The sequence below is a fragment of the Limanda limanda genome, chromosome 5, assembly GCF_963576545.1.
Source record: "Limanda limanda chromosome 5, fLimLim1.1, whole genome shotgun sequence".
NCBI classification, from domain to species: domain Eukaryota; kingdom Metazoa; phylum Chordata; class Actinopteri; order Pleuronectiformes; family Pleuronectidae; genus Limanda; species Limanda limanda.
This window is the reverse complement of record NC_083640.1, coordinates 16,466,680-16,477,345: the sequence shown is the minus strand read 5'-3', so window position 1 is coordinate 16,477,345 and position 10,666 is coordinate 16,466,680. Positions and strand designations below refer to the sequence as shown.

At 38.8% G+C, this 10,666-nt stretch overlaps 1 protein-coding gene across 2 annotated transcripts; it reads left to right on the top strand.

The window, feature by feature from the left end:
• Window positions 1-353: 353 nt before the first annotated feature.
• Window positions 354-8,165, top strand: ndc80 (NDC80 kinetochore complex component). Of its 2 annotated transcripts, none has more exons than XM_061071687.1 (17): window positions 354-485; window positions 1,657-1,752; window positions 2,528-2,611; window positions 3,046-3,172; window positions 3,397-3,569; window positions 3,785-3,887; window positions 3,975-4,064; window positions 4,230-4,323; window positions 4,451-4,551; window positions 4,702-4,846; window positions 5,262-5,467; window positions 5,691-5,840; window positions 5,951-6,040; window positions 6,133-6,225; window positions 6,584-6,714; window positions 6,887-6,989; window positions 7,675-8,165. In XM_061071687.1, exons 2-17 carry the CDS (start codon window positions 1,703-1,705, stop codon window positions 7,801-7,803), a joined length of 1,869 nt encoding a protein of 622 aa, XP_060927670.1. In that variant the 5' UTR covers window positions 354-485; window positions 1,657-1,702; the 3' UTR covers window positions 7,804-8,165. The 2 variants fall into 2 exon arrangements, with proteins under 2 accessions (XP_060927670.1, XP_060927669.1); XM_061071686.1 differs by lacking the exon at window positions 354-485 and adding an exon at window positions 1,148-1,216.
• The last annotated feature ends 2,501 nt before the right edge of the window (window positions 8,166-10,666 follow it).

Below are 10,666 nucleotides of genomic sequence, written 5' to 3'. Positions count from 1 at the left end.
TTCAACCACCTATTCATTGCACAATATCTAATAATATGTAAATGTAAAAACAAAAATGAACCATAACCATTTCCAATTAAATATAAAAATTTTTTTTTAACTTAAATTAAATAAAAAAATGTAATTAAATTGAATTTTAAAAAAAAACAAAAAAAACTGCATGCGCACATCCTGCGCAGAAGCCCATTGCGCAGGTTTTTTTTTATTTTTTTTTATTCATTTAATTTTTATTTTTTATTTTTTTATATTTAGCCATATTTTGGCAGCATAGTAGGGACATTTGCTGATGTCACCATCCGTTGCTCCGTGGACAGGCAAGCCAGCATCTAAAATTTCCTCCTGGATGGGCTCCCTGTGTGAACAGACACGCTGCGGTGACAGACTGAGGTTAGAGTCAAAGATAAATCAAAAAAAGATTAAATTATCAGGTGCACAATTCAGAAAGCACCGCAAAGTAGAGGAGGAGAAGAAAGAACAATATAGAGGTAAGAATCACCCCGATTGTGGACATCATGAATGTTTGTTTTTGTCGACATGACATGATATGCTATCAGTACAGCAGATTTCAGACTCTTTACATTTTTTGTTATATATTTTTATTGTTTTTTTATAGCTTACAATTTTGTCTGCCTGTGTGTGCATCTGTATGTAGTCCAAAAGTTATTGTGGATGCATGACAGTTTGCGTGTGTATGTTGGGGGGGCGCCAATTTGAAATCTCGCCTAGGGTGCAAACATTGCCAGGGCCGGCCCTGCTTGGACTCATGGTTTGGGTTTTACTTTTATTCACATAACCAAGTGGATAAGTCGGTTATTTAACTGTCTATCGTCACCCTCTTCTATTTATTTTATTTTTACATTCTTTGTCTCCACACACATTATAGAAATCCTCCTTTGTAACTTTGTGTTTCCATTTAATGGCACGGTACAAGACTTTTGTTATTTTATCTTTTTGTAAGTGAACTCATCATCTCCCTTTTCTCTCTTTTTGAGTCGACAAAACGGATTGACCATTTATATATACATTATTTAACCGACTTGTCCGCTTGGTGCGTTGTGAACCCTTTTTGGACCAAACAGCTCTCCGTTCTCCGCTGACGTCACGGCCGTCCGGTATTTCGTATTGTTTTGGCGGGTCTGCATTTAAATACGTTCTTCGACGATTCCTCCGTTTGTGTTGGTTTCTATTTGCTTTCTTCCCGACAAAACATGGAGCGGTACGTGTCAACTTCACCTGAGAACTCGTTAACATCGCTAACACCAGCAGAGTATCACGTTCTGACTAAATGTAATGTTTTTCGTAACTTAGCTAAGATGTTGTCATAGTCACACTGATGCTAATGCTAACGCTACCTGCCGTTGCTAACCGTTACATGTTGTTAACGTTTTACAGCCACATTCAAACATGCAAACACAACACTAACCCCGTGTCTTTAGCTCCGTCTCGCTAGCTCACATAACCAATAAGCTACTATGCTAGTCGGCTAGCTAGGCTACCACCACATAACAAAGTGACAGACGTAACGTTAACTAGCTCACTGACATTCAGTCGTAGTCAACTTTATACGCGGGGTGTGTGTGTTTTGTGAATCAACAGATCAACGCAAATTAAACGACGTTTTGTGTGCTTGTTTTTTTATAATAACTTTGTGTCCAGCGGGAGATTGAGCCGAGCGACCAGCAGCCGACCGTCCGAGCTGCCGATGAGGGTGCAGGACAGCAACAGGATGAGCATGTACACAACGCCCAAGAGGTGGGTTCGAAATACCCTTCTTTAGTTTATCTCATTCATTCAGACTCTGTAAGTTACTTTTGTATAATGTGGACCACACGCACACAAGAGTCATGCACTTGACTGCTTGGGTCTTTCTGATCAGGGAGTTTATCCAAAATATGACATCTCAGCAGGTTATTTATCGGGTATATAGTTTTCGCTGTTTTCTCTGTACGTCATTTACTCTTTATAACGAAAGAAAACACAGACAAATACCCATCATACTATCCAGGAGCTCAAGTTGACATCATTAAATGTTTTTAATGGTACAAAACTCCCAAGTTAGTAATAACAGCAATAGTTATTCATATCGCACTCACACAAGGTTCAAAAACAACACCTGAAGATGACAGTAAATATAGAGTGCGTTTCATAATCACATGTTGTAATATTTCATTGATGATCAGGTTCTTTCATATGAGAGTCTCGAAACATCCAACTTGTGCAGATTTATTTTTGAAAGATGACTTCAAAATCAAATAAATGTCGAATTAAGTGCAAATGTTTTTTTATCAATCAATTAATTTTTGCCACTTATTTAATGTGTAAAGGATAAAAAGCACCAGCATATTTATTTAAATAGAGGCTTCAGACTTCTAATTATTCAAAGCACAGGATGACATGTGGAGACATTATTTGAGAATATGGGACGACTCAATGAGGAAAGTTGAGCGATGGATTAGAAGCAGCTTGTTCAAATGAGAGTCTGCCGGTGAAGAACATCCATTTGTTAACACGTTTTGTTTCTTCACAGTAAACAGCCTTCGTTTGGAAAACTCAGCACTGCCAAACCCCAGTCTGTGACCTCTGAACGACGAACCAGCTTCTTCGGGGCGCGGTATGTGAATTAAATTTCAGAAACTTACAACATAATAACTGCACGCTAATAGACATGAGAACATATGGTACATGTACATCAATATAGTCTAACAAAGACAGTGTGATCTCAGTAGTAGTGAAATGTAATAAAGCAATGAAATTGTTGTCCATGCTTACAAAGTGTAGAAGGAAACTTCTGCAAATCTCCTGTGAATAGGAATCATGATAAACTTCTACTGACTGAACCTTTCAGGATTTACTACTCGTTAGAAGAACAAATACAGGTTCAATTGGTCATATTCATTATTTATTATTCTTATTAGTGTCTTTTATTTTTATGGAAATGTTTCCATAATGAAATTATGTAGATCTAAATTAGATTAATCCATTCGTTTTTTTGTTGATTGATATTGGATGTTTTGTTGGTGTGTAATGTTGATCCTTTGACTGCAGGACGAGTGGAGCTAGCATGACTCGCAACAGCAGCATGTCTGGCTTTGGAGGAACTGAGAAGATTAAAGATGCCAGACCTCTGCATGATAAATCTTACGTTCAGCAGTGTATCAGGACGCTGCATGAGGTAAAAACCAACAGATCTATATATTTAAGGAGTTAATTATAAAATATAAGTTGAGTTTTGCTAGACTTGTAAAATAATGAAAGCTCAACGGTGGCAGCAAGTAGGGATATCACAGTTCAGTTCTATCTCAGTAGATTGTAGTGGTTCAAATCATGGTTTAAGAGTCATTTCACTACTATTACTTGCATATGTCCAGCCTGATATTTGGTCTTGTATCTCTCTAGTTTTTGACGGAGCAGGGTTACCCAGGCACTCTGTCACCCAAGACTCTCCAGTCTCCCTCCACCAAGGAGTTTGTGAAAATGTTTGAGTTTGTCTACCGTCAACTCGACCCCACCTTTGAGATGCCGACCTCTAAAGTGGAGGAGGAGGTTCCTGCTATCCTCAAAGCTCTGCGGTAAATGCATCTGGTTGTTAGTGTTATAAAGAAATATCATAAATACAAAGAACATTAGAAATGCTACATTATAAAAAAAATCTTTTTGGAAGCAGTCTAACATGGAAGTACCCTCCCTACATTGGTTGTGAGCCTTGATGTTGACTCCTCTCCTATAGTTTCAGAAACATTGGTGACTGTCTGTTTATTCCTCTCCTCTTTCTTTATGGTTACAGGTATCCATTTGTCCTCTCAAAGAGTTCAATGTATTCTGTGGGAGCTCCTCATACCTGGCCTCAGGCCCTGGGAGCTCTCATGTGGCTGATTGACAACCATAAGGTGAGATACAAGCAAACGCTTATTAATAAGATGAATGTATTTTTTATTAAAAGAGACGAATGCTTAATGTGTGTATCTGTGTTTCAGATCAACACGAGTTTGAGTAAACAGGAGCTGCTTTTCAGCGATTTTTGTGAAGACAGCGACAACATCGAGGAAGGGGCTGATTACAACAAGGTATTCTGACTCTTTTAAACAGCATCACGAGGCATAAAACACTCCTCTACTGAAAAAGCTGGATGGAGACCGCTCAAGAAGAGTTTAAACACAACACACACTTGTTACATGGTTATTATATTTCTATGTTTTTTTAATATTCTCTTTCACTTTATTTCTGTGCAGCTCTTCTTGGATTACACAGCAGAGACATACTCCAAGTTCATGCAGGGTGATGACACGTTTGAGGATGAGGATGACGCATTCCTCAATAAACTAAGTAAGCAAATCATCCTCAAATTTGTTTCTTTGTATTTTACCCTAAAGTACGGTTATACATTTTTGAAGTTTAAAGAAATTTATAATCCCATTAAATGTTTCTGCACGTGTGTTTTGTGCATTCATAGAGAAGCTATACAACGTTGACGAATGCCTGCTGGCCTCCATGTTGGAGAAGCACAGAATACTCAGTGATGAGGTTGAACTGCTGGAGAAGGAGAGCCAGACGGTTAGAAGCCTTTTATATCGACTAATGTCCATCTGCATCAATTAATCCTTCATCCTTTGGGCTTTCATAGATTAGACTTTACAGTTCTGTAAGTAATATAAAACATCTGTTGGGAGAGCAGATAATTTACCGTCTCCCTCTCGTGGACAGGACCGACTAATGACAAAGAGGATGGAAAAGATGAAGCTGCAGGCTGACCTCAAGAAGCTCCAGAGTTACCGGATCAACCAGGAGTCCTTTAAAGCCAACCTGGAAAACAAAGCCTCAGAACAGAAAGATGATCTGGAGACCACTGGTAAACACGATAGACCGATGCAATGAATGCTGTGGGGAACTGATGAATATTTAGTCTCCATGAAGATGTTTGTGCTTATTTATATGGTCTAAGTAACTGGAATTACAAATTTTTATATAATTCTTTAATTTACTTTACCTCTGATGGATTAATGATTTTGAATAGTGGTTACATTTTAAGTCAAATTGTTGTTTATGGGACTTTTGTCTTAAAAAAATATAGAAAGATATATTTTCCTTGGTTTTTACTGGTGTGTGTTAGTATGTACTGCATTGCTACCACCAGAAGGGGGCGCTAATGCCTCAAACCTGAGAGCTATTTGCCAACCACCATGAACATCAAAAGGAGGAGAAGAACCTGTTGAATGGAAATGATTACCTGAACACCATGTTTCTCCTTCTCTGTCACTTTGCAGCCAGTCATCTGGAGTCTCTGAAACATGAGCAGGATGAGCTGCTGCGCCTCCTGCAGAACCAGAAGTTCACACCAGCTGACGTAGAGAGGATCAACAGAGAGAAGAGAGAACTCCAGCAGACCCTAACCAGTATCAGCAAGAGCCTGGAGGATTCTGAGCAGCACAAGTGGAATGAAGAGATCGCTCTGGCCAAAGTGAACGAGAAGGTACTAGTGAATCATCTTATTTTCTGAAATAATCCATCGGATGATCTTAACATCCATTTCTAGTGGATGAAGGTTTAACTGGAACTGCATAATTTGTAAGTGCCACGATTTATAATTTTTGCGAGTATAGATGTTTAATATCAGATGTTCCAGTGGGAAATATTCTAACCTGTGTTATCACTTGTTTCTGTGTCGCTTCTGTCTATTTCTCTCACGTCTATAGGCTGAGTTGAAGGTGGCAGAGTACCACAAGCTGGCACGTAAACTGAAGCTGATACCGCTGTCCGCAGAGAACGCCTGTGGTCATGATTTTGAGATCAAGCCTTTTGAAAATGGACCCAATAGCATGGTTCAGCAAAAAACACAGATACAGGTACTTCCAGTTATATATACATGACTATTTGAATCTTTGAAGATTTTTTTTGTTTGATAATGGATGTTTGTATTCTGCACGTTGTTGTGATTTTTTTCTGTGTTGTGTAGATGTTGCTGAGGAAGCTGGTCGGTGACGTGGAGGAGGAGAACAGCCGGTTAGCCAACATTTGCCTCAGTCTGGAGGAGTCTTGTGAACAGGTAAAGAACTGTTTGTATTTGTGACTGTCACAAGTTATTCTAATGGGATCGTAACGTTTATACTGTGGCATGTGTTTGCTTGTTTCTTTTAGTTGAATTCTAACATCTTGGACAAGTCCAACGATCTAAAGCAGCTGAGAGAGCAAATTCGCAAGCTGGACGAACGGTTGGATTCTGGCATGCAGGTATCGTCTTCAAGTTAGGCTTCATATGCTGAAAATGTTAATGTCAGTGCCCAAGTTATAGTCCGTCACCATGATCCCACGCTGCTTCTCGATGTTTCTCTTGCTTTGATTGAGTGACCCCTAGTGGCTGAAGTTACATATTGTACGTCTAAGGAACTTTGACCTTTCAAAAAATGTTTCTAAACAAATACGAACAAGAAATCTTTATACCTGCTCAATAGAGAATTCCATACAGGTTGTCTTCACATCATCAGAACCTCACTTTACCTTTTTTTTCTACTGAGTTGAAACAGACGGAAATGGATTCAACTGCTCCATACACTATAATAACTAGTTTCCCATCTGTGTGTGTGCGTAGGAGCTGGCTCGAGAGGAGCAGGATTGGGCAGCAGAGATGGAGTCAGTGGACAACCATCGTAAACTTCTGGAAAAAAAAGTCAACTATGGTTACGATGAATCGGTGCAACAGCTGAAGGCAGCACAGCAACAGTAAGTGACAACCAGGGTTAACAATTAAAATGACCTGTATGCTGCTGCTGGCATTTGGCCACTACAAAACAAGATTACAATGAATCTGCTACATTTATTCATTCAATGTCACCTGGAGCTTTAAGATCCTCTGTTTTTCTCAGTAAAATAATTTTGATCCTCTCTTCTCCAGGTACCACCTGGTGCTGCAGGAGGCCAATGAGGAGAGGCGAATGGTGGCCAACAACCTGACGGCTGTGTTCACCACAGCAGCCAACCACTTGTCAATCACAGAGGTAACACGACTCGAGCTCTGCTTGGTAGAATCACAATGTATTTCAACTTACATGCAGTGGGCATGTTTTAATTATACCAGAAAGAATAAAAGACTGATGCCTGCTGCACGATAAAGGATAATCACAGCGCGTTATCGATTTGTCCTGTTGTTTTATTAAATTACACAAACTAGTACACCCGAATGATGATGCCAACAGTGCGCCTCCATGTTTGTTTTTATTTCACATTTCAACACAGGAGTCTCTGGAATCGCCACTCAGAAATAGTTTGTTTAAACACCAAATGGGAGGTCCTACATTTTTACTGGACCCTCAAGTGTGTGTGTTCTCATCAATACAGGTTTCATCCGTCTTTAGGCCTGGGGTCTCAGATATTACAAATATTGTTAAGATTGTCTAGTGTGCAGCATAATGTGCTCTCAAGTTTGGTGGTTAGGGTTTTTTTTCTCCGCACAATCAACAGAGGCTGATCAGAGAGTATTTAATGTTTTTCACTGGTTTATATCGTAAACAAATACTTGGGAATGAATTAAAACAATAGAGTTTTATGAATTAAAAAAAAAACCTCAATGACACTTAAAGCAAACAAACAGTCTGCATCTATACACCTGTATTTTTATTTAATGTTTAATTTTGTTCAATTTACTTTTTGCCCATGTTGCTTTTTGTGCTTGGTGTTGTGCAGAAGTGTCTAGATGATCTGCACGCCCGAATGCAGCGCTCCTGCTCGAAGGCCGTGGAAGAGGATGCTGCTGCTGTGCAGAACATGCAGGAAGCTTTGAAGAGCTTCAAGTCCAAGGCCAACAGACTGTAAAGAAAGACGACAAGATAACGGCCCCTCGTTCATTTCAGGGACCTTAGGAAGTGTGTGTGTTATTTGTGTTTTCATCCTGAAAAGAAGAAACGCAATTTTTCCTTCATGTCTTTTTAAAAATATTCCCAAAATGTACGACTCCAACCTTTAGAAAAACACAATTTCACCAGCAGTGTGATTTTGCCAACACAGATACTTTGTAAATACAGTGGTTGCATCAATATGGAAGCTTGAAGTTTGATCTGTGTTTAGTTAAATGATTTTTACTGACTCCACATTTTCACATGTCATTTTCTATCAACACTTTTTGTTTTATTAATATTATTAAACATGAAAAATAAAAAATACATAAAAACCTCCAATATCTGTCTTATATCATTTAAACATGTACCAATACATACCAGAGGAAAAAGCTTGAAAATGTGTTTTATGTTTTCATTGAGTAATTCTTTGCTGCTCTGTAAAATAGCTCCACAGTTCTTCTTCGCTGATCCGCCTCTACCTCATTAGACAGTTGTTGAAGCCACTAGAAGGCAGTGCATACCACTGGCTGCTGGAGGTCACTGTTGACTGTCAGCGTGGCAGAATACACGGTTTCTGTGTGCAAGAACTTAAATGTCTACTAGGTCTTAAATACACTCAGGTTGGTCTTCACTAGGGTTGCAAAATTCCGGGAATATTCAACGTTGGAAAATTTCCATGGGAATTAACGGGAATATACAGGAATTTACCAGAAACTTTCCGCCCCTTTGCAACCCTAGTTTTCACTATGGTAAAATTAATTTAACAAGGATTCCAATGCAGTTATATGGGGTTATAAAACCAACAAGACCATTTGGAACTAATGGAGAGTGTTAATTCTCAGACTCTTAATCGTGTCTGTCGTACAAACAAGTGTAACATTTAATTCATTATCGTCTTATGAAGTCCTAAAAAATAACCCTGGAACCACAGCATTAATGAACATCACTGCTGTCAGGTCTTCAAACATCTCACCGGAGCTGGTTCAATGTGACGCCCAATGTCGCCAAATTGTTATATGTTTATCAAATAAATATCAGGACCAATCATAAAGTCAATACAACACTCCTGCTGCCCCACCAATGGACTGGTAATCAATATGTTTGATCCATAGACAGTAAGTAAAGATGGACGACATGACAACTCCCCAAAAGTGAAGCCAAAGCGTCTTGATTGCCCCCTGGTGGCTGGCTGAAGTATAAATCATAAACCCTGCCTCACTTATGTTAGTGGATGGGACATGGACTAAACCAAGAAGTCAAACTATTTGTCTCTAAGAAGGTTTCTGTAACCTGAGGCAGTTCTGATCCCACTGATGTTTGTTCAATTTCAATTAATAAATGTTTCGTATCTCATAATATTCTAGACAAAATTAAGTTAGATATTGTTGGTTCAGGTTTAAACACAAAGAAACCTCAGACACATTTTCCATCGTCTCAAGTCTCATTTTTTTCAGAGCATGTTTCAGTATTTATATTCCTCATATTGGCCAAAACCCATTAAAACTGAGTCGCTCATTAGAAACCATAGCATTTATTGTAGGAGTGACTGTTTTCTGCTCCTCTGGAAGAAGTGTTGATTGCAAATCATTCGGCCTGATACAAAGTTGGCAGTGAGGACACAAACAGGAAGTGGAGCACAATATTCTCCTCCAGTCATTGTCAACATCGCTCATTGTTCACTACCTGCTGTTTTCAATGGGTTCTGCATGCTTGGCCTTCGATATTAGATTTTTTTTCTTTTGACATCCATATCCAGTCCAGAGGTTCAATCCAACGAATCTTGTGTCAATCTGTATGGAATGTTTTGAGAAGCTTTAAATCTTTTCTGTATCCTGTAACATCGGCTCTAATCCAGCGTTTGTCAAAACGTCTTACGAAACTCCCGTGATCACAGACACGGAGGATCTTTTTCCAATTAGGTTGTCTACTTTGAATTTCCGTTGCTCTTGTTGGACGCGATGATGTTGATATGTGACTTCACAGACGAGCGCGTTTCTTTCCATTTGTCTTGATCCGATTAAACCCCCTACACTCAAAGCTGTGCAGTGTCATTAACCAGGAACAACCTGAATATTAATTCATTCCTCAGCCTAGGAGGTTATGTTTTGGTCTGTGATTGTTTGTTAGCGGGATTAGGCGAAGCATATTCCACCAATTCCCACAAAATATCAAGGAGAAGTGAGGTATGACCCAAAGAAGAAGCCATTAAATCTGGGGGCGGATCTGGGATATTTTTTCCCCTACTTTCTGTAATGTTTTCATTGATTTCTCAAAGAATAATTCATGGCTTTTTATCAAAGAAATGAGGCGGATAGTTGTATAATTTAGTGCAGATCCAGGAAATTCTGTATCAAGTGAACTCAAATTTGCTTTTATGAAGGGACTTTTGGGCCTTGGTGGAGGTAAATGCAAGTTTCCGAGTGCCAGTCTAATTTGTGTTGGTTCTACTTTGAAATTTACATTTTTTTTAAATTATTTGATAAATTAACTCAGAAATATTATTTCATTCCAGTCAAAATAAGAAAAATGTTAAATCTGACCTTCAGGAATTATCGGAATGCTCCTCAAGTTTTCCGACTTCTTTGATTCATCACTTAATGCTTTGTAGTTTTCCAGCTGCTATGTTGGATCTTGGCAAAGAGTTTGTTTCTCTTAGCTGAAGATTTCTTGGAAGACTGGTGTGAAAAGGCCAAACAAATCAAATGGAATTATTATTCAGTCATTAATGATTAACTATAATGATAATCAATCAATTGTTCCAGTCATTTCCAAAGCAAACAAGCCAAATACTCACAAATGTGTGGATTCGCTTTTGTATCATTGTAAGCTGATAATCATTA

What these genes read in the sequence shown, in the direction of transcription:
- ndc80 (XM_061071686.1), top strand. An exon ending in GTATCAGGACGCTGCATGAG is followed by an intron (nt 3,173 to 3,396) that starts GTAAAAACCAAC and finishes GTATCTCTCTAG; the next exon opens with TTTTTGACGGAGCAGGGTTA. An exon ending in CTGAAGGCAGCACAGCAACA is followed by an intron (nt 6,715 to 6,886) that starts GTAAGTGACAAC and finishes TCTCTTCTCCAG; the next exon opens with GTACCACCTGGTGCTGCAGG.